Genomic DNA, 24,276 nt, shown 5'->3' on the forward strand with positions numbered 1-24,276 from the left:
ACATGTTATGTGGTTTGACACGAATCATCTCCTGCTTCTTATATCTTAATATTTTGTCACTTCTAAATCAGATTACACTTTGTTATGTACAGCACCTGTCTTAACTACACTCATATGTTAATAACTACGTAAAACACACTGTGCACTCATCCTACTTAAATGAAATGGCCATTTATCTGTAAAATACTAATATCTGATCTATTATATTAAAGCACCAATAAAAATATCTGTTTTGAATTGGGTCGAATTCAAAATATATTTAACCAAGGATTTTGAGCATTGATGCCAATTACCTGTTTGTAAAATTAATGGTCTGTGAGCAGTGTTCAAAATATTTATGTGAATGGGAAAGTACAATTTTTTCCAAAAGTAACTTAGACGTATATATGTACACTAAATAGGACATTATGAACAAATATTTTATCGTTATAGGTTGTTTATGTCACAGCAACGCTGCCATACATTTTATTAACCGTGATGCTTGTTCGAGCTGTGACTCTACCTGGTGCTAGAGAAGGCATACTTTATTACATAACTCCAAATTTTTCACTAATTTTAGACGCACAGGTAAGTTAATATTAAACGTTAACGTGTGGATGATCGATTCTAGTTCATGAGCTGTAATACATATATATATAGTCTCAGAATGTGTCGACTCTATTTGCTACACTGCTCCATCGGATCAAATTGATACAGGGAAGATATATAAACGTAACTTAGTACACGATGTATGGTGGTACGGGACAGTTCATTTAGATGTTAATATGTAGGATAGAGGATCAAATTGACGATGCATGTCACAACAAATCAATATTATACAACGTCTCAGAATGTGACGACTCTATTTGCTACACTGCTCCATCGGATCTGAGACGTTGTATAATATTGATTTGTTATGACATGCATCATCAATTTGATCCTCTATCCTACATATTAACATCTAAATGAACTGTCTCGTACCACCATACATCGTGTACTAAGTTACAGCCCTAGATTAATCCTATGAGGAGGAATGACCCGGCCAGCGAAAGCTATATTTTTATATAGCCTAGCTGGTCGAGTGGTCTAGGGCGCTGGACTTTGTGCAGGCGGTGTTGCCATAGAGTCCCGCGGAGGGAACGACAAAAAATTTGCCATCGCAAATTTGACAGTTCTAACATCGTTGGGAAATTTTCAAACCGTTATATATATATATATATATATATATATCGGTGTTGCCATAGATGTCACAGCGGTATGAGTTCGAGTCCCGCGAAGGGAACGACAAAAATTTGCTTCGCAAATTTGACAGTTCTAACATCGTTGGGAATTTTTCAGACCCTTCTATTAAAACATCGAAGAACATCATTTTAAATCTTAAGGTTGTAGGCCTAAGGTAAAGGACACAACCCTTTCAAATCATTGGAACGTTTGTATTCGGCATTTTAGATCAAACTCATGTAGGCATCAAAGTAACTTGGATTGATTTCATTCTATCTCAAATGAAACCTTCAAGAGTTATGTCCCTTACCCTAGGTCAACTTTCTTCAAGAGAGCTTATCAGGAATTCGATGCATGTATGATATAGCATATTATCTACGAAATCTAAATTTTCTAAATGTACGTGGTTTTTGACACCGGGATATGTGTTGTACTAGTATGTAATGTGTCGTATAACTAAAATACATTAATATATAGTAGGGAAATCATTGAAGCTTGTTTTCTTCAATTAAAAAAACGGCTGATACAAATGAGCTTCCTGAACCATTGAATCGGAATGTTTCTACAAGAGCGAATATACTGCTTAAATTGCTGCCAAAAGAAAAATCATTCGTAATGAAAAGGGGCCGACAATGGCATGGTGACGCACTAGTAATTATTGAAAAGTATTTTGTGACATGGTTGAGGACCCGTTTAGAACACACATTTTTCAAGTCAGCAAAAATATAGACAAAGCATCGACGTAAAAGATAGAGATTTATTGAAATAGTTTGATAATTGTCTTACTTAAGCTGATTACCTTTTTAAACTTTGAAGCTAAACCGAGCCAAGTTAAATATAATATATATATATATGTATACTTAACTAAAGTAACAACTTCTAAATCAGTTCGATCAAACATGACTTGTAGTATTGTTCGATTTTCCTTTTGATATATATTTTTTTAATTTTCTGGTCTGGACAAAAGTTGTTCTTACTTGAACTATTATCTCTTATTTTTCCCTATTCTGGGTGTGAACAGAAGCTGCCCCAAAGTGTAACATTGTTGGAATTCTTATTGTTTACGTTTTCAATATTGTAGAGTTTGAACTACACTAAGTTTAATGTATGAACAGAAGCTTCCCTCCAACTTGTATTACTGTTTGATATTCCTCCTATTTTCTTAGTTTCATATATGGACAGAAGCCTCCCCCCAAACTTGTATTACTGTGTGATGTTCCTCTCATTTCCTTAGTTTTATGCATGTAAGAAGCTGTCCCCAAACTTGTAATGCTGTTGACATTCATTGTTCTTATTTTTTTATGTTTGTTTTATATTTTTCGGTTTTTCCTCTTATTTCGTCTATGTTTTAACTATGGAGAGGAGCTGCCCACAACGAATAATATCGTTCGGTTTCCTCTTATTTATTCTATGTTGCAGGTATGGACAGAAGCTGCTATACAGGTTTTCTATTCTACTTGTATCTGTTGGGGACCATTGATTACGATGGCTAGTTATAACAAATTTAACAACAATTGCTTATTGTAAGATATTAAACAATCTTTTGTTTTCTTCAATGTTATGTTTTAGCCTGTCTTTAACTGTGTTGTTACATTGAAAACTGAAATACAAATTTTACTGCGCTTTTATTGAGAAACACCCATTTAAAGACTATTCAAATTCTTTGGTCTATAGAGAATAATATCGTCATCAATGATATATCTATATAAGACATTATGCTATTTCCTAATATTCAAAACAGTTGCATTTATTTCAATTTTTGGTCCGGAAGGGATGGAAAAAATAAAAGTGAATTTCTTGACCTGAACAAAAACCCATCTTTTGCATGGTTTTCTCTGGCAGAGCCTCTTAAAGTTTTGTCTTGTCTTCATTCGAGTAGATCAATAAGATATTTTATTTACACAGGAATATCAGTTCGAATTTATAATAGTTCATCAAATGATTTTACTGATGAAGTTTCAGCCAAAAGAATCGATTATTAATATACAATGTGCAAAGTTAAGTATAATAATTGATTTCTTTTAATGGCCAGATCATTCTTTCATGTCATCATATTTTCTCCCACAGAGATTCTATCGTTTTGTTGACATTGGGAGAGGGGACTAGTGTGTTTGGTGGGTTCGTTGTGTTCTCTGTGCTAGGATTTATGGCTAAGTCAAGTAGTGTGGACATCAGTGACGTCGTTAGATCAGGTAACTGAAATTTTTTTGTACTATAAATATCATTTCACATGATTTTTTACAAAATTTCTTTTGCGAATACTGGATATTTTGGACCATACACATTTCAGATCATGACAATTAAGATATTGTCATCAGACAGCAGCTAGAACCATAAATCAGGACAATATTTACCATATTTGAACGTAAATTGAATGATATCAGGGCTGACAAAAATGTGATGATGTTTTGAATAAATATTTCTTCGGAAGAATTTCTACTTTTACCTCATATTATTTGGTTCTTCTGCAATGTGTCTATAAATATAACCATAAAAACATTTTGTATATAAAAATAATTTTAGTGTATGGAGTTTACTTGGTTTTATAGGTCCAGGGTTAGTCTATGTGGCTTACCCTGAAGCCATTTCCAGGCTACCATTGCCCAATCTATGGGCTGTGTTGTTTTTCTTGATGATACTAACCATTGGTTTGGACACTGAGGTAACTATTGATAAACTTGTTATCTATCTTTCTAATGTTTCTTGTCCCATCTAATCATTTTGTATAATACATGCAGTCCATATGTTGTCTTAAGTTGTCGGTCTGTCATGAAAGTGTATTCGGATTTCATTTTCTGTATAGTCCATTCGTGTATATAATTGTGTACTTTGTGTATGCCAAACGAAAAGGGTCTCATTTGCTACCTTCTAATAAATGTTTACTCTCAATATATCAAAATAAAGTCTTATTTGCTTTTTCCTAATTAATGACTACAAGCAGTGTATAAACAGTTCACACAAAAAAGAAACATTCAGCATATATTAATTAATCTTGATTGTTAATTTGACATTCGAATTTACTTCTACACTCTTTTCCGTATATGTCATATCATACAGCTTTTAGTCATCTCCTCAATCTTATTAAAAGTTTTCATGTACACATGAATCATGCTTTTTCAATGATTGCTTTTTTTCTGAATGAATAGTGGATATTACGTTTTCTAGACGTGCATGATTTGCCTCTAATTATAGGTAAATTGTCCGTTTAAACATATATAATATTTTTTATAATTATTATTATTATTATTATCGAAAATAAGTCTTATGAAATGATAAAAAAACGAAACTGTGTATTTTGATATTAGAAACTAACTTAAAAACTTATTTTATTGCTTAATCCGTTTACAGCAATAGTCCATTTACACCTAGGATATGTTCCAACTTCTTAACTTTGCTGTTCTTAAATTAGATTTGCTGATATTGTATGAAAATTTAGAAAAGAGAGGTTATGTTATATTCGAACTGCTCAGCTCCCAATTATCTCCAAAGGCTATTTTTTTCAAGTTGTTTCAACTGAGTTAAAAATATAAATTGTATCTATTTAAGCTGCTTATTGCCACATTGGTGAATGATTTACGTGCGTTAGACCTAATAAGACAAAGGATAGTAAAAAAACGAGTGACTTTGTTTATAAAGTACTACAGATTTATAACCCAATTTTGGTGGCAAAGCTAATGAAACGTATTCAAATGATAATGGAATCTTGAATTGTTGCTAAGATTTCAATAGGTGTATATAAATATAAACAAATATATTTATACGCATGTGAATTTATAAAATATAAGATTTACTCCCCTTTTCAAAACGTTCACAGTTAACTCAAAAGATATTTTCTATGCATCTTTTATGAAAAAAAATCATTCTTTGTTAATTTATTTTTTTTTATATTTTGTTGTGCGTACATGTCGTGTGTGTGTGTGTGTGTGTGTGTGTGTGTGTGTGTGTGTGTGTTTTAAAGTTCATCTTGATATGTATCTTTCCAAAAAGAGGTCGCCTACTGTTCGATAATATTATTGATTGGTATTGTTCTCTACAATGCTTCTAGTTTGATCTTTAACAAAACATCACTATTTAGATCATATTTGTTGAATAAATATTGCTACAATACTCATAAAAAATTTAAGACGTTTTTGATTTTCTCTGTGTCATTTTTCCAAAAAAATGTATTTACTAAAGCCGGTAATTTTCGCGGTGTGCCACTTTTGGCGTACTTTAATGATTAAATAAGTTCCCCAAAATATTTACTATGAGATTGAGTACTTTAAATCACAACTCAGCATCCGCCAAAATTTTTCGCACACCTTTAGCCTGAAAATCGCCATATTTTACACCCGCCAAAATAAACCGCTATACGGTACCATGAAACCTGTCTTTGCCAAATCCGTTTTAGACTTTAGAATTGGTTTAGTTAAGACAGTCGTTCGATTTACCAAGGTTCAAACAAAATTTAGATTGATGAAAAGGAAATGTAAATTTCTCTGGTTGGTCAAGACAGCTTTCTTCGGATTATAGACAGTTGTCACTCTATACGTGTTCAAATGTAAGAGCCAGGGGAAGGTAGATACAAACTATAAAAGATTTCGCCGCCTTTGTCTTCTGTTACCTTTATGAATTAAATGATGTATATGGCGATATTTGTGTTAATTAATTTGACTTAATCAATCCAAATACTATAACTCGTAGAACTTTGGCCTTGTTCTTTGCACTATATTTAGAGAGTAACAGCCACTTAACTAATGAGCAAACTCTTCTATTCGTTAAAACACCATGCAAGAAAATAAATAATTGTCTATATATTCTATCTATGTAAAGTTCAGTATTTATAACGTCATTACTCTTCATTGAGTCTGCTCATTTCAAAGTCTATAAATGTAACGTTCTTTTTCAAGCATGCACACAAATATCCCTACATACTGTTTATGATTTTATTGTGATTAATACATGTGTATAATGTGATTGATTTGCAGTTCCAACCTTTTCACCTCTCTCAGGCCAGAACAGTAGCATACTTTACGAGAGGTAACTTCAATTGTGGTTCGTCAACCTATTAAAGCCCATTTAGTTCATGAGTGAAACCATATTCTTTAAATAACGCTTAAATTCTATTAAAGCTTTAAACAATATTTTGTTGCTAAAAGACGAATTTGGTATACTTTGATTTTAGCATATTTTCAGTTGATTAAACGTCAGCCATTACTCTATTAAAGGGCAATTTCCTAAAGGATAAATGTTTTACAAGCTTCCATCATTAATTCATTTTGTTTTTCATACAAAAGATACTCGCATATCAGAAAGAGATATGGAATTGAGCATATTTTTTTCTGATTCAATCTTTGTTTCATATATGTATCATATATACAGTACTTTTAAATTATTTACCAGTAAAACAGACTTTAATCAAATGATGCAAGACGTAATTTGCTGACGATAAAGTTTATCCTAAAAAACTATCCACTAGCAGTGTATTACCTTAAGATTTCAGACAATGGTCACTTTATAAAAACTGAAAACCAAAATACAGTTTAATATTATTCACTATTAAAAACAATAGAAACTAGATGTTGACCTTTACTGGTTATATTTCCTTTATATACTGTTGTTATAATACATTTATTGGACAGATGTAACATACTCGTCCAATCGTGCAATGCTGTTCAATACATAATGATCTACTTTTAAACAACTTCTTGTTTAATTCAATTTCGCCCCTCTCTTTATTATTTTAGCTTATAATCATTGTGATTTTCTTAAAGGAAGAAATTCTGTTTTGGGTGACATATTTTTCTCATATTTTTTCTCTTTTTAACAATAAGTACCTATATAAGTGAAATAGTTTGTTTTTTTTTTTTTTTTTTTTTTTTTTTTTTTTTTTTTTTTTTTCTAAATTATGTTAAATGTATAGAAAACAACTTTTACCCCGAATTCATTTTACAGGTAAAAGAAACCCCTCCCTTATTTCATTGGAAACCCCGATGATATTTGTTTGTATCTATCATATGTCTTTAATTTATGTTTATAGTTTGGTACGGCTGAGCCATTGATCGCAGTGTTTTCGGATAGTTACAAATACTTCCGAAAACATCGTATGATGTTTACCGCCATTATCATGACTATTTGCTTCCTACTCGGATTCCCGCTTTGTTTCCAGGTAAAACGTGTGTTCCTTGTTTTATTCACCATTCCTTGTCTTTCACACTTTATGGTCGTCATCGTGAACGGCTGGAACGTTATGGTGTATCCATCTGCACCATGAGAACCGATTTTTTTTCAAAGTGTCATAGTTTTACATTCCTCTTTTGTCTACCCCGGACTTTATATAAGCAATTCGGTGGGAGTTACTAGAAAAGTAGAGGACGCTTACCCAACTTGTGCACCTGGTCCATTCTCCCAGATTGTAGTGGAATCTATGTTGCTTATTAACTGTTGTTGTTCTGCACGTATCAGTTTGGTTATTTTATGTTCGTTGTTGTATATATCTTTTTGCGATGTCTAGTCTTTGTCCCTAGGTTAAATTCTTTTGTTTTTGTTTTGTTTTTTTTTTTGTTTTTTGTTTTTTTTTTTTGTTTTTGTTTTTTTTGTTTTTTTTTTTTTTGTTTTTTTTTTTTTTATTATTTCTTTTTAATGTCTTGAATTCATTGTACCTTTACCTCCTCGAATCGTGTATGATTAATGTTGTTTTTGTCTGCTTTTCCTTGTAACATCGGTTTATCACAATAAAAAAGGTGCATATCATGTTAAACTCTAGCACTTTTGTTGTCGCTGTCAAACACCGAAGCAAACCAAACCAAACCAAAAGTTATTATAATATTTTTGGTAAGCTCTGAGTCTTTAGAGGAAGGAATTGCTTCAATTTTTGTGTCATTTCTTTTGAAGGGAGGAATTTACTTGTTCCAGCTATTTGATTGGTATGTTGCAGCATTCTGTATTCCAATATTTGGATTAATCGAGTGTTTAGTATTTGGATGGATCTACGGTAAGTATTTTTCAAACGTCTTTCATTATATGATATTTTGTTCTATCGAACCAAAAAGGGAGAAAATTATTGATTTTTATATACTCCACAGTTTTACATGAATAGTAAAATACAAAAAAATATCAACTATATATGTTTGATTATTGTAAACGCGTTTTTAGGAGTATCCTCTCATCAGCAGCATTAGAATCAAATAATTAGGAAGATCTCAATCCAAACAAAACACATTGTATACAAGAAGTACTCAAAACCAAAAATATCGAAATAGGAAGCTAATCCATCTTGTCCCTGGATTAATATTCTTTTGATTTCCATGGGAATATTGGTTCCCTTGATTACTCTTTTCATTAACATGTGTATATGTTTACTAAAGCAGGCCCTTTAGGAAACGAACATTGAAAAAAAAATCATTAAATCAATTTATTCGCAAATAATTTAATATGACCATTTTTACTGTTAGAAAAGCTGTCGTCGTTTTTATTTCGTCTTGGATACAATTCTTTTATCACCTGATCCGTAAACATAGTCCCTTTTTAACTGGACTACTTTTACCAATGAAATAATCCTGTCTGAAAAAAGGCGTGTGTATCGGAATACATTAATATGAATTTATCATAGTTTTTGCCAAAATATTAAATAGTAAGGAATGTAACTAATATCTGAATATATTATCTTGTATAAAGAACTTTGGTTTGATTTCAGCATAACATAAAATTCTGCGTAAGTCGAACCAAAGATCTTTATACAAGATAATATATTCAGATATTAGTTATATTCCTTAAAAATACCGAAGCATCAAATAGATTTGCAATGCAGAGACATCAAAATCCATGTTCATGACCAAAACGTGATAACAGAAAAAAACTAACTAAACGACGATATAACAAAATAAAATACAATTACATATGAAAACTGGTGATAAAAAGATAAAGGATCAAAAACGTAAAAAAAAAAAGCAATATGACCTCCCACAAAAAAACAGGGGTGATAAAAGTTTTACTCAAGTTCTGTCGACAAAGTAATCCTAAGCACAAGATGATTCATAAAACATGATAAAATTTATACTCCTTTTCTGTGAAGGAGAAATCAATATCGAATTGATGTTTGACCATTACTCCATTTACAAATAGTCATTACTTATGTAATAATCATTTGCATCAAACAAAAATCTAATACATTAATTCACATTTAAACAACATATGATTTAGGCGCTGGGAATTTTTCAAGAGACGTAAAGTTAATGTGTGGAGTATCTGTTCCGTTACTCATCAGGATTCTATGGTGTTTTATTACTCCAGTTATTTTGGTGGTAAGTTTCGTTTCATTTGCATGCTCTTTATCTTCATCAGATTTCTATAGTAGTTTATAATTCCAGTTCTGTTTGTGTTTGGCAACGGTTTATTGTAGGATTCTATCGTGTTTTATTACGATAGTTCTAGCTGAGTATAGTGTAGAAAAATGGGGGGGGGGTGGATTGTGAAGTTAATATGATTTGTTATTATTCGAGAACTGTAACGAAAGATTTTTTTTATTTATTTTATTTCATTTTTAACAGACGTTTTATGGGATGAATGGAAATGATACACGCATGATATCTTATAATGCTGTATGTGTGTGTTACAGTGAATTAAATTGTTGGTTTAGGGGATTGGATTTCTTTTGATTGATTGACTAGTGAAAATTCCTTAGAATTGATAAGGCGATTTAAACTCGCCAGGTAATAGTCCAGTTCATTACACAGGGCAGTTCATACTTTAAGTAACAGTCATTTCATCATTGAAAAACCTAATATCTCTATGAAGTTACATGTACCTCTCTTTCTTGGTATAATTATTTTACTTGTTTTAATGTAGATCCTGTTAGTAACCATCATTCTTGCCTACAAACCTCCGAATTACGGCGCCTATAACTATCCACATGTTGCCAATGTGTTTGGTATGATCTTTGCTGTTATTCCCGTCATTCCAATACCAGTGATGGCATTTATTGAAGTACGGAAAGCTGAAGGAAATACACTTTTTGAGGTAAAGTTCTTTTTCATACCATCCGCTTTGTGGTAGGTATTTAGATTAAGTGAACATGGTGTTTCTTTACCCGTCTGCAACTTTTCTGTAACTGTTTTCTCTCCACCAACTTATCACAAGCACTAGATATTTTGTCTGAAGCTTTATACAGGAACGTCATATTTTGTGGGAATTTAGACGGAAGCAAGGTTAACTTCCTGTTTGAAGAGTTTGTTTATATTTCGATCATAGTTATGGTTACTTGAGATTGAGCACGTATCCCGTAGTACCTTTCCTCACTTTGTCTAATTTTCCTTATGTAAAGCACGATATACTATAATTTACGGGAAGCTACTCGGTTTTGTTGTCATTTTTATTAACAACCAAATTTAACTTTAGATATTTCTGAACGTAGTTTATCCTGTTTTGTGGGTCCGAGATATAAATTAAAGATCATTTGTTTTAGCCCACCGAATAAAATGCTGTTTGGGGGGGGGTCTACATATGCTATATTTTTCCAAAACGATAGTTCTTTCTGTATTCAGATATTTTTTAGAAAATATTACATTCATATCCGACTAAGCTCAACCAAATCAAACCAAATCAAGAACGATTACTCTTCCTAAGTGTCAATTTTATACACAATCTTTATACCTATTTTCTCGAAAGTGCAACAACCAAATGAAAAATATATGACTGTTTATGTGGTTTTATCTGTTTCTGTTTCTGGATAAGAAATTTAAGTAAATTGTGTGGGGTTTTAATATGCTTGCATCATCTTCTGCCTGTTTGTTTATCAAGACTGCTACATATTTTTTTAAAGTTTATAAAGTATAAAATAATATCAAACTACAAAACATATACATGTACAACATAATACATTTACAATTTAGTCTAGAAATATACTTATAGGCACATTACAATGTTACAAAATTGCATGCGAACCTTAAAGATTTTTTTAGTATATGTATGAAATAATTTTATTACATGGTACATTATGTACCTAGAATATGATGTGATAAACATGAAGCATTTTGTAAGACTATATAATCTTCCAGGATAGAATTATAAGATTGATTTAAACTTGCACGTCATCTGTATGGCTTTGATACTGACTTTTTTGTTTTATCTTATTTTCATTTAGAAAATAAAGACGGCTTTGCAACCATCTGAGAAATGGAAACCAGGGCACAAAGAACTTGTTAAATCTTATATAGATTTTGGGCGTTGTCAATTTCCTTCCTTGCTCGACAGAATCAAATGGAATTTGCTTGACAGATAGATCTGGGAAAAAAACACATTTAACAACATGCACTCTACAATGTGTGTCTTTAAGAAAAGCATTATTATTTTCCTTTACCATGCTTTAATTGTGAAAAAGAATGCCTATACACCAACTAACCTCTGAATCATTTATTAAATATGTACAGTGAATCTGATAGTCGGACTCTTCCCTTGACAAGGAACTGGTTGGATATATCAGTTTTTTAATCCTAAATGGTTCTGGAATAAACACGTGTTGAGTTAGACTAGTTTCATTGCAATTCATGTTATATATCTACATCTTACTTACATCTTGTATTCCGTTTATAGGAAGCAGGAGTTAAGAAACATTTGTAACTTATATACAAAGTATAATAGTATTTTCATAACAAAAAAATGACCAGTAATTATAAAATATTATGGATTTAGTTGGTGTTTGTTGTTTGTTTTCTTCACTTTTCTGCTTCAGGTAAAACATGTTTGTTACTTACAAACAAGTTGCTGTGGAAAAGGACATTCGTATATTTAACAGTCACCATTTCGGAACCGCGTTTTCGATTTGTCTCTATAACTTTTTGTATCGATGATAACTAAATCTTACAAAAAGAACAAAAAAAATATATAAGCATAAAAAATCATAAGAATCCAAAGAAGAGACGAAATTGTGGAAATATGAAACAGACACTATCCACAAACTCAATGTGTACAACCGACTAAAATACAATAACAAATAAACCATTGATGTAAGGAAAACAGCATGAACTCTGCACCTGATCCATGCTCCTAGTTTTTAGTTTTTAGTTTTCAAAACAAACAACTATAAACAATGGTTCTATATCTTTCTCACCGTATTCGATCATTCCAAGAATACTGTTGATTGTAAAATTATATTTTTATTGAATATTCTTGTCAAATGACAAGTTTACACATCAGACAATAAGGGTTTGCTTTTTGTGTAAATCTTGATGAAATGATTGTGCGTCGTAAAGAATTCTCCTTCATTTAATTAAACTCTGAGTCGGAGTCAAATACTCTGACTTTGAAGTATGAATTACTTCTTAATATATTGATGCATCAAGATGTAATGTATGAACAGGGAACTCTGAACAACAAAGTTTAAAATGTGAGGTGTGAACTGTGATTTCAAGACCGAAATTTTCACAATGAAGTGTTGAGTACCTGTCACCTATCACTGTCCGTATGCTGGACAGGATCTAGCTTGTTCTACTTTGAGTCAATCGCCAACACTTGAATATGTGAACAGATTTGTGCAATGCGTCATGCATGGTTTTCCTCTTCCGTTTTGTTGTCTTACTATTTTTAACGAGACTTTTTCCTACTTTTATATTTAGGCGCTTTACTTATATATTGCGATGAAGTAAACACATTCTTACATGTCTACAAGTACATGTAGATACAATTACATAAAACAAATTCATGCATGCTTTGAATATGATACACTCTCCAAGAAAAAATGTGAACATAACTAATGACCGCTAGAAAATGAATTATGTGGTTAATATGATGATGACGTGGAAGTTACATGCTACAAATACCATTTACATAACTCATTTAATTGGTGAGAAACATTACTGTGGGTACTAGAAATAACATTTGTACATGCATGAAATCGATATTAGTCTACTGAGTATTGATGTTTGTTCCCAACCCAAAAGCAACCTTCTAAATCAAAAAGAAATCTTGAATCTCTTGTAAAGCGATATGTTGCAATAAAATCAGCCAGCTTCGGGGCCCTAATAATGGTTGAAGTCATTTCCTTAAAATGGTCTCAGTCTTAATTCCTTTAGATTCCTTTATTATAAACCTTATTCCACAAACGTGTACTCAAACTATCGTTCGACACCAAAGAAAATGCTTATTCCTGGCTCCTTATTATATTCACAACTTCAAAATCAATACGAGCCGTTCATTTGTGGTGTAGAATCATGTGTCCCACTCGTAAAAACGAGATTAGAGTCGTTAAGATATTTTAATGATGGTGTATTATCCGCTGCACATGTGCGATTTAACCAAAGAGAGATAACTCTAGTGGTTCCGGGTAAACAAATCAAAACAATTTTGAAGCGAAGAGAAAACTTGAAATGATCATTATAAGGTACGCATGTTTCTGTTAGTTCATCTTTCATTTTGGTTCATTTTCTGTAATTTTACTTTCATTATTGGTACATTTTCTGCAAGTTTGAAATTCATTTTTGGTACATTTTCTGTAAGTTTAACATTCATTTTTGGTACATTTTCTGTAAGTTAACATTTATTATTGGTACATTTTCTGTAAGTTAACATTTATTATTGGTACATTTTCTGTAACTTTACTTTCATTATTGGTACATTTCTCTAAGTTAACTTCCATTATTGGTACATTTTCTCTAAGTTAACTTGCATTATTGGTACATTTTTTGTAAGTATACTTTCATTACATGCACATTTTCTGTAAGTTTAACATTCATTATTGGTACATTTTCTGCAAGCTAACATTCATTATTGGTACATTTTCTGTAAGTTTAACTTTCAATATTGGTACATTTTGTCTCTCTAAGTTAACTTGCATTATTGGTACATTTTCCAGGGGCGTAGCTAGGCCTGTTTTAGTTGTACGCAAAATTACGGCGAGGGGTCTTGGGGGGGGGGGTCGCTAAAGGCCCCAGTGAGTCTGGCAAGGCAAAGCCCTGAGGGAAACTCCTGAATTTTAACGATTTTGGAGCCAGTTTTTCAGAGCCTATACTACGTTCATGGTCTGCATATGTGATAAATAACCTTTATTTCATCTTTAAAATGTGTGCTTTTATTTTTGTTACTTTTTCCGAAATTAGCAACTGCGCTTTCTGTAGGTATACTTTTAATACTGGTACATTTTCTGTAAAATAACTACATTTTCTTCAAATTAACTTTCATTATTTGTACGTTTTCTGTATGTTTAACATTCATTATTGGTACATTTTCTGTAAGTTAAGGGTACATTTCCTTCAAATTAACTTTAATTATTGATACATTTTCGGTAGGTTTACTTTCATTATTGGTACATTTTTGGTAGGTTTACTTTCATTATTGGTACATTTTCGGTAAGTTTACTTTATTGGCTTCTATATCCACCATGGAGATTGCATTAACCTGTTTTGTTGTCTTACTATTTTTAACGAGACTTTTTCCTACTTTTTGTATTTAGGTGCTTTTACTTATCTATTGCATTGAAGTAAACATTTCTGACATGTCTACAAGTACATGTAGATACAATTACATAAAACAAATTCATGCATGCTTTGAATATGACACACTCTCCAAGTAAAAATGTGAACATAACTAATGACCGTCAGAAAATGAATTATGTGGTTAATATGATGACGTGGACGTTACATGCTATAAATAACGTTTACATAACTCATTTAATTGGTGAGAAACATTACTGCGAACATGAAAGAAAATGCTTGGTCCTGACTCCTTATTTCAATTCACAACTTCCAAATCAATACCAGCTTTTCATTTGTGGTGTAGAATCATGTATCCCTCTTAAGGAGATTAAAGTCGTTAAGATTTTTTTTTAAATGCTTACGAGTCAATTATCCACTGTACATGTATGAATTAACCAAAGAGGGGTAATTGTAGTGGTTTCGGGTAAAAAATCAAAACAATTTTGAAGGGAAGAGATAACTTAAAATGAATGATCATTATTAGTTACATATGTTTCTGTACGTTTACTTAAATCATAGTGCATTTCTGTATGTTTACTTTAATCATAGTACATTTCTGTGAGTTTACTTTAATTATAGTATATTTCTGTAAGTTTACTTTTAATATAGTACATTTCTGCAAGTTTACTTAAATTGTAGTACATTTCTGCAAGTTAACTTTCATTGTAAATTTACTTTTATTATTGGTACACTTCTACCGTGGTCTATCCTAGGAAACAAAAATTTCTTGAAAATTTCAGAATTCCTGACGCTATGGTCTTGAATATGATTCAATTGTTTTATGCATACAAGCGTGCTGGTCATATTTGTTTCGATTTAAGAAGTCTTTAAACTTGTCTTAACCCAACCCATTTTGGGTTTTTAAAGCTGCTTTAGCTGTCATTTTCGTATTTTATTATTATTTTTTTTTATTTATTTTTCTTTCTGTTGAAATATGCTCTAACTTTGAATTATTTCTACTAAATTGTATTTTTCTTGTATAATTTCATTTGATATCCACAAATGCGTTAAATGCATGAAATAGGTGTCGATACATATATTTTCTTGCAAGACAAAAAGTCAACCTATATAAAATACGTATGCGTCAACTTCTGTTGACCTTAATCCGCGCATGTGCAGTAAGGGTCGATTCTTAAAATCTGATTGCAAAGCGAAAGTAGTTAATCAACATCTAGGAGGACCCGTTTCTTTGACGGACTCAATCCGTAAAGAAATATCGAATATAACGAAGGTGGTCAGCAATTGTCATTATTATTTTTAAACTAATCAAGAAATAAATGAAATGAAATGAAAACAAGGTAAAAGTATTTTTAACTCAGGTGAATGTTCTGTCGGCAATCTTCGGAAGTAGTGGCGAAAAAATTATTAGATTTTAGCTATCGATCCTCTTTGAATTAAAACGTTGTTTCACAATATTCTGCAAGTATTATCGACATTTATTGCTTCAATTGAATTACATTGTACTACGAATTTATTTCATTGAATCAGCAAAATTCAGTATAATCAAAACTGAAAAATTTGGGAGCTAAAGCAGCTTTAAACTTGTTTGTTTCATGTAAACATAGATAAAAACATGATAAAAGGACTTTAAAAAGTATCAGTGGACCTTTTCACAAAATATCGTAAGTGTAAAATTAGTCGTAAGTTATGACGTCACAATACTTTGATTTACAATGACGTCATAACTTACGACTAATTTCAGATTATTCAGGGCTGTTTATACTGTCGCAAATTTGGTACTGTATGGAAGATTGGGTGTGTATAGGGTATGTAAGTCTCGTTCTTTATTTTCTTTATCGGAATTTCCGATGTAGAACGTATTGCAAAACCGAAGACCGATCTGTATTTTATTGTTTACTTCCGGGTACTCGAACCGCTGTATAACAATGCAAAATCTTCTAGGTTATGTTTTTTTTCCTTACTACATTTATCATGTAGAAATAGTTATTTGTCATTTTCATCAGTATTTTTTACACAAAGTTTTTTGTCCTTAACACTGAACTCAACGCTCTCTAAATGACAAATCTCTTTGCTTTTGAATGGTAGATTAGGACCCATTCTCGTGAAATCGTCAGGCGACGAGACTTACATATCCTATACAGACATGTACTTAACTATTCAATGTAAGAATCAAGTTGTCCCTCCATCCATATACCTGGTATGTGCATTTATTCTCATTTTTTAGTTTTTATATAAAAAATTTAGGAAGGTTTGGTATCATAGGTACACATATGTCAAGAAATATATTTAACATGCAAGACTTGTGCAAAGGGAAATAACCCAATCATGATCTAAATTCTAATAGATCTCAGTATCGTATTAATATTCCCATCGACTTCTACACTGAAGTGCATACTTTCAGAATTTTTTTTTAAATATGTAAATTGCTTCAATAAAACTTTCACCTATGTAAACATTTTTTTCTAAGGCTATATAAAAAAATAATTTCCCCCAAAAAGTAGGGTGAGTCCATGAAGATCGGACAGAAAAGTAGTCTTGAACTATAAGTAGCCATTTTCTCTACTTTCACTTTCGTTTTGCTCTCATCAAACCAACCTTTTCAGTGGAACTTTATTGTTATGTTAGATTTTTTTAACAGAAAGTTTGTCGTCTTGTAACTACATTATATTTGCTCTATTTTATAAGTCATTGTTCATATCGTTTTGACAAAACATTAGTTTGTAAAGAGGCAAAAAGAAATATTTTTATACCCTCCATATTTTGACATACACCCGCTCGGGGATATGCAATGCAATACGGGTACAATGTATCTCTTGTATTCTTTGCCACATAAGCTTCTATTGTAAACCTTAAATTTTCATGATTTTTTTTTTAAAAATAGACAAGGAGTTTCAATCTAACAATTGACCATGTTTTTCCATTAAGGAAATGTCCAAAATACTTTTTAGGTCCAATTTAGAAAAAAAAAGGCACGGACTTTCGTACACCAGAACAGGTCGAACAAAAAATAGACTTCTTTTACTTTCGCTTTCATTTTGAGTTTATAAAATAGACCCTTTTTCTGAAGCATTCTTTTTCATGAAAATACTGTTTTTCCTCAAAATTATGATTTTTGTGTCATAACATAATATTTTTACCCTGTACTTTTGATGAAAAATGATAATCATTTACAAAAAACAAACACAGGAAAAGGCAAAAAGTGTGCTATATTTTTTAGCCTCCATGTTTTGACTTTTTGTATTGCAGTACAACTCTAACAAATAGGCTTCTGGAATTGGGTTATGTTGCTAAAAGATTAAAGTCATCACTACAGAAGTTTTATGGTCTTCATCATGAACTCATCCATCTGCACCATGAAAACAGATTTATTCAACGGGTCATAGTTTTCCTTTCCTCGTTTGTCTACCCCGGACTTGACTTTTTATGAGCAACTCAGCAAGTGTTTCTAGAAAAACAGAGGACGCTTACCCTACCAGTGCACCTGGTCCATGCTCCCAATTTTTAGTGGAGTCCGAGTTGCTCATTTGCTTTTGTTACTTTGTATGTATGATTTTAGTTACTTTATGTTCTTTGTTGTGTATGTGTTTTCCAGGTCTGGTCTTTGTCCCTGGATTACATTATTTTGATTACCGCTATAACCTTGGTTCCCTTGATTACTCTTCGACATACATCTGCTCAGGAATATGTAATACAAGACCAATACCAATACTTTATAAGAAGGATAGGCATCACTTACATGAAACAAGATAATTATTGCCAGCTGTTTACAAAGGAAGAGAGTTTTACATGGTCATTGTAATGCAACCAGAGGCATCATTCAATAAACCCTTTTACTGTTAACTGGAATAGTCGATGAGAATGCCTGGGCAGAATATACACTTCTTTGAGGAAAATTCTTTTGTTCTACCCAAGCCCTATCTCCTGTAAGTATATATTACTCATACACTTAACACAAAAGGGTATATGGTGTCACTCACAGTTTTTATCAGACCAGATTTCTGGTTAATTTCAGTGTCTGAATTGAAGATATTAGACATAATACAACTCTTCACTGAGTCAAAGTGAACAAAATCTGCATGTAAAACAAATGGTTTTTATATTTCAATGTTAAAACAACCAAAACCTGAATTCAAAAAAAAAATAAAATGCAAGTAAATGAAAACACATCATATTAACATTAAAAGATTCCTTAATATTGAATTTGTCTGCACAGTTCAAGCTTAGTTCATCTGACAAACATGAAACAGTATCAACATTCTAAAATGGCTAAATAAAAAAGATGTAAAAAGATTTTCATATTTAATATCTATAACATTTAAAAAACAATGTCAAAATGTTTTCACCAGCACACTATACTAAAGTATATATTTATCCCTAATTCATTGCAGGGAAATAATTTGGAATAATTTTAGACTTAGGATCTGGTCTCTTGCTTGTATCACCAGGCTCTGGTAGAGGATCAGGTAAGTCCTGAGGTTTCAGTTCAGGTTTAGGCCTCTCTGAATGATGTAATCTGACGCGAGAAAAGTAGCCTATTGGAGGTCTATCCATGCCCATTTTTTCTTTCATACAAGCATCAAATGGCTTTTGTCTGGAGCGACATCTGAAACATCACAAAATATAATTAGGTTTTAGATCAAATTTTCAATTGTTAATGGTTTTTTGAATATTCAAATGTATGGAGTCTTAACAATCAACAAAAGTTATATGTATACGAACTTCTTGGATATCTAGATCATTTTCATGAAAATTTATGAGGAAGAGAAGCAATTTCGCTATTTACAAGTGCAAAAACAAGAGGCTCCCAGGAGCCTGAATTGCTCACCTGGTTGAATTTTGCCTTTTAAAGGCAATAAATTTAACAAGAGGTTGCCAAATAATTCTGACTCCAAAAGTCTTTGATAGGACTTATCAAAAGGATCATTTCAACAATTGAAAATTTCTTTTAATCTATCATAGTTTTCAAGATATTGACTGAAAGCAGTAAAAAAATGTCATTTTTCCCCTTTCTAGACAATAACTCTTACATGGAGTGAGACGTTTGACAACTTTTATCCCCAAAGACTTTTGTAGTCCTAACAATAAGGAAGACTTTTGTAGTCGTAACAATAAGGATCACTTCAGCTATTGAAAGAATTTGGCTAAACCTAATGGTTTTGGAGTTATATGAGAAAACCTACTGTCTGTCCCCTATATCCTATTTTAAGTAAGAACAGCCATGTTTTTCAACCAAACAAAAATCTCCACATCAGTTCTATGCAGGATACCTCAAGAATCATTCATACCAAGTTTGGTTCTAATTAGTCACGTAGTTCCTGAGGAGAAGAGTTTTGTATAATTGTTAATGACAACGGATGCCAATTGATGGCAATAGCTCACTTGGCCTTTGGCCAGGTGAGCTGAAAATTGGCAAATTTGACCAAATTTACATTTTGCTCCTCTGGACAGCAATTTTGAAACAATGAAGCCAAACATAAAAAAAACACCATTGTACTGTGACAGAATTTGATAAAGCCCATTTCTCCTTACAGCAGGGGACAAAAATGCAAATGAATGCACATATCATTTGTCTGCTTTGTATAAATCTTAGATGTCAAATGTGCTACTTTTTAATTTCAATTGTCAAAATTTTATTTTAATTGTGGATTTTTTAATTTGTGGATTCAAAACATGTATTAAACGCTGATGTTTTAAGAGAATAGTTTATATTACATTTTGCATTTGTTTTTGTAGTCTTGTTTTATATTACAATGGGCATGTACATGTACATGTATAAATTCCCTGTTAAATCACTCATCAGAAATTTCAAAATTAGGACAAGTGACCCACATAGAAGCATGAGTTATACAAAATAAAGTTGAAGAGGGACTAAAAAACAGTTTTTACATCCTCAGGTGGCCTGGATTGTGGTCCCTGCACATATGATACAATGGTCTTGTCAAAAATTGGACCAATATAGGTATTTAATGTTATAATACAACAAGTCATGCATTACAACAGAACATTAAAATTACTCTATGTATATGTAAATTTGTCTTCACATCTCTTATTTTGGAATATTTTATGAAAATCTAAATCCTTTTGCTCCGCATACCTCCATTGTGGGTACAAACATTGTATCTATTTTCAAAGCTCTTGCTAAAAAAATTGTAGAAGACACTTGGTCATGCCATTAACATGTAACCCCTATCAGGACTGACAAAAGAAAAGACAAAGATAGATCAAAATATTTTTTTTTGGTAAGCTTAGAATTATTACCTATGCAATTCCATGGCAAATCCACTTTTGTCAATACAATCATGATATAAATTGAATTCCTCCTGGCAATTCTTTTTCAACTTCCTATAAAAGTCAAATCCACATCTTGTTACTTCCTTTCCCTCATTTAAACATTTACGTGGGTCTTTTTCTTCAGAAACGCATAGCATAAACTCCTGCAAAACAATTTCTAAATGAATTATCTTTCTACCAAGCTTACCACAACACGGTATGATTCTATTACATTAATATTCAAACACATGACATCATGTATACAATTAAACAACACCTGGATGGTCAATACTTTTCCAACCTGTCCAAAAATTGGCAAAAAAGGATGTTTATTATATGTGCAGCATGTGGAGTAAAAAAAACCCTGTAACAAGGAAATTAGTATTTAAAAAAACAGTTAAAGCAGTTTAAAAAGTCAGGCCTGCTATCCACAAAATCTTCGAAGTTTTACATGTTTAATATATAGACAGTGTACCAGGTATTTAAGTTGTACACCAGAGATATAATCAAAAGCGTAGCACAGCAATTCAAATAATATTGTGTACAGTACATGTACATGCACATGTATGTAAAGAGAAAGAAATTAGATTAGCTCAGTTTTTCATGGTATGTGAAGACATATAAGCAAAAGCTTACATTTAAGCCAAATTATGATTATAATTATTTACAGAAGGATTGCTATGATATACCGTACCACGACATATCACTGTATTTTGCCCAATGATATGATACACAATACAAGCAAGGCAGATACTGATGGTATTGATTTTTTTTAGAATGTACAAAAATGTGCTGTATCATTTATTCAAACATTAAATTGTTGTTAAATATTGAATTTGAAAAAAAAAAAAAAACATTTGTTTTTACACTTTGTGTGAATCTGTTTTTATGTGTTATCTATTCCAGCTTGAAACTAGAGCCACCACTGTCTGGATATTTGTTCACAATATTGCAATACCTATCTTTGTGTTTCAGGTGAAATGTTGCAGCCAGAACATATACAGGATAAGCAGATGTAGGCCCAACAATTCACTAAGCAAGGACTGTTGAGTGATATTGTTTCCCTTAAATAACCTCTAGAATTAAGCGGTTTTCCATTATGAAAGTTTTTGATTTGTCAAAAAAGGCTAAAAAATAATCAAAATAGATTAACTATTTCCCATTTGGATGTTAAAGGGTAGGATATGGTGTTTCTGTTCCAAATTTAACTGATGTATGAATATTTCTTGACATCCTCTATAAAATTAATTATTTTAATTAGGAATTCAAGTTTTGTATGGTTTTATCCAAATTTCCCAATTTAAAAAAATGTGCATATTTTTCAAATAAAAAACATCAGGTTGTTTTGAAGAAGGCAAACAATATCACTGCTGTTAAACCATGGAACTATATATATGAGACTATGATTATGACAATATGAAATGGTTTGATTTTTTTTAAACTGCTTAATAGATCGACATGATTGGTATTCCCCAACTTCAAATGTCTTAAAGAGGAAACAGTGATGGCTGAATTTTCAAACAACAGAACAGTCTGCTGCAATAAAGGTTTAGAAAGTCAGAAAAAAGGGCAATCTTCAATCATTTTTTTCTTAATATGCTCCAGAAGGGAGACAAACGGTAAAGATGTCAAAAAATGTTAAAATGAAAATTAAGGAACTGGTACACTATGGGCCAAAAAGAATTCTGTGAGATGGCATGATATTTTAAGCCCCCTCCTCCTCTTGCAATAAATTAACCTCATCTAAGTGGGTTAAAATATCATGAGGGAGATTATATTACAATAACCTCAGAGTTAATATTTCATACCATATATTGACCCCTTGGTTATATAAAATACATCACATTACACTGTATCAAAGACAATGAGATGATCAAACAGAAAAGACTTACATTCTAATTACACTTGTGGAAGCCAATGACAGAAATGACACATTTTCCCGTTGTTTTCATCCTGAATTTTCCTTCAACTTATGGATTAATGACATCTCAATTTAAAATTACATTAATTCCCTATGTCAAAAGGTTATTTATAGACAAATCTAGGGTCATTAGAAGCAAAATTCATGTACATAAAAATAACATTTGAAATGAAAATGAAATTTACTGCATTTTTCAAGATAAATCGGAAAAACCTATTGTTTTCCTTGTGCCTCTTAATGGAAAAACTTAATTTTTTTATTGTTTAATTGCCTTTGATTGTCAAATTTTAAAAAAATGAAGTACTGACAGATATTTCTTTATGGAATTTGGTAAGGTATACTGCCAGTCTTAATCAGCTGCACTTAGTGTTAACACTTGAGCTCAGTTTGTAAGAGCACTGACTAAAGAATGAGAAGTCCTGGGTTCGATTCCTACAGCAATCACCAGGTGACTTTTCACAATATTTCTCAAGCAGAACTCTGTCTTTTAACTTTTATTTAAAGAGAACTTGAAAAAAGACTTCAAATCAGAACTGAATAGCAATATACATGTAGAATTAAAGTACCAGAACCGATCCGTGCAACAAATATTGCGATCGGTCATCGATCGCCGATCAGTCTCCAGTCAGTCATCGATCTGTCAAACCGATCCACTTAACTGGTGATCGTATCACGTGACCCTATAAAACAGTCAATGTATTTTACGCTTTTTGTTGATTTTGTTGTCAATTTTACACATATTTAGTTTACATAAGATAAGGTTATATATTAAAACATCAATTTATACTATTTTTTTGTATTTCTTTCATTCAAAACAGATCCTAAGTAATTTTACATAACAAAACTGCGATCAGATCGGTCACCAGTCACCGGTCATCGATCCGTCAAATCGTTACGCGGACCGGTTCAAGCAATCAAGGACTGTATATCCGATAGGGATAGAAAAAAAATCGAGGTTTAAGTGAGAGTTAGTCAACCTTTGAAACTTGGTCGCAGTATTTTCCAAAGAAAACAGCACTAGCTCTTAACACAGATGATGTTATCTCAAGTTCTGGAACTGTCAGCTCCTCAAAACTTGGCAAATAGTCTTCGTTTGTGAAGGCCATCGTCGCCACTCCAAGGACGATCGATGTCAATAGTTTGCCTGGCTTGCAATTTCAAGACTCTTTATGTCAAGCACTCGTTTGATTAAGGTGAAATGGATTAGCGACATATCGGTCCAAACTCATCTCGGTCCATAAATTTCTCGGTCCATTGCAATACAGGGTTATCTCTAACCGAACTAATAAAATTGTAAAAGGAAACGGGGTTAAAGCGAGAGGTTAGTTTATCTTTGAAGTTTCAAGTTAAGTTTCAAAGGTTAACAAACCTCTCACTTTAACTGTTTATTTTTCTTTTACCCTCTCAAAATATGGAAAAACATACAAGTGTTGCATCCAAAGGAATCCAGATGATGGAAATCCCTTTTGTTGGACCCCT

The 24,276-nt window shown here is 31.9% G+C and overlaps 2 protein-coding genes and 2 long non-coding RNA genes across 5 annotated transcripts in view; 3 read left to right on the forward strand and 1 right to left on the reverse strand.

Annotated features, from left to right (window-relative positions):
- The window catches only part of LOC148612894 (sodium- and chloride-dependent glycine transporter 1-like), a 30,775-nt gene extending 18,908 nt beyond the window's left edge, over positions 1–11,867 (forward strand). For both annotated transcript variants that reach the window (XM_088594756.1, XM_088594757.1), the window contains exons 5-13: positions 433–567; positions 2,620–2,723; positions 3,268–3,392; positions 3,750–3,862; positions 7,220–7,348; positions 8,074–8,173; positions 9,382–9,482; positions 10,027–10,197; positions 11,321–11,867. In XM_088594756.1, coding sequence (XP_088450882.1) covers positions 433–567; positions 2,620–2,723; positions 3,268–3,392; positions 3,750–3,862; positions 7,220–7,348; positions 8,074–8,173; positions 9,382–9,482; positions 10,027–10,197; positions 11,321–11,458 — 1,116 coding nt within the window. In that variant the 3' untranslated portion in view covers positions 11,459–11,867. The remainder of the gene's footprint in view (positions 1–432; positions 568–2,619; positions 2,724–3,267; positions 3,393–3,749; positions 3,863–7,219; positions 7,349–8,073; positions 8,174–9,381; positions 9,483–10,026; positions 10,198–11,320) is intronic.
- A 5,287-nt stretch (positions 11,868–17,154) lies between these two features.
- LOC148612895 (uncharacterized) lies at positions 17,155–19,071 on the forward strand. The gene is made up of 3 exons (XR_015924520.1): positions 17,155–17,259; positions 18,199–18,529; positions 18,995–19,071. It is a non-coding gene; the product is annotated as an uncharacterized LOC148612895 (long non-coding RNA).
- Positions 18,893–23,944, reverse strand: LOC148612896 (NADH dehydrogenase [ubiquinone] 1 alpha subcomplex subunit 8-like). Its single transcript, XM_088594758.1, has 3 exons — positions 23,775–23,944; positions 20,865–21,040; positions 18,893–19,209 (listed from the first exon to the last, which is right to left on the reverse strand). Exons 1-3 carry the CDS (start codon positions 23,901–23,903, stop codon positions 18,981–18,983), a joined length of 534 nt encoding a protein of 177 aa, XP_088450884.1. The 5' UTR covers positions 23,904–23,944; the 3' UTR covers positions 18,893–18,980.
- On the forward strand, positions 20,497–23,586 carry LOC148612897 (uncharacterized). The gene is made up of 2 exons (XR_015924521.1): positions 20,497–20,565; positions 21,783–23,586. It is a non-coding gene; the product is annotated as an uncharacterized LOC148612897 (long non-coding RNA).
- Positions 23,945–24,276: the final 332 nt, after the last annotated feature.

This window comes from Perna viridis, chromosome 7, assembly GCF_037379345.1.
Source record: "Perna viridis isolate PV_CMFRI_1.1 ecotype Kerala chromosome 7, ASM3737934v1, whole genome shotgun sequence".
In the NCBI taxonomy this organism is placed as follows: Eukaryota; Metazoa; Mollusca; class Bivalvia; order Mytilida; family Mytilidae; genus Perna; species Perna viridis.

What these genes read in the sequence shown, in the direction of transcription:
- LOC148612896 (XM_088594758.1), bottom strand. Translation starts at nt 23,903, where the DNA reads ATGGCCTTCACAAACGAAGACTATTTGCCAAGTTTTGAGGAGCTGACA. An exon ending in ACTGCGACCAAGTTTCAAAG is followed by an intron (nt 21,041 to 23,774) that starts GTTGACTAACTC and finishes ATTGTTTTGCAG; the next exon opens with GAGTTTATGCTATGCGTTTC. An exon ending in TTTGCCATGGAATTGCATAG is followed by an intron (nt 19,210 to 20,864) that starts GTAATAATTCTA and finishes GTGATGTTTCAG; the next exon opens with ATGTCGCTCCAGACAAAAGC.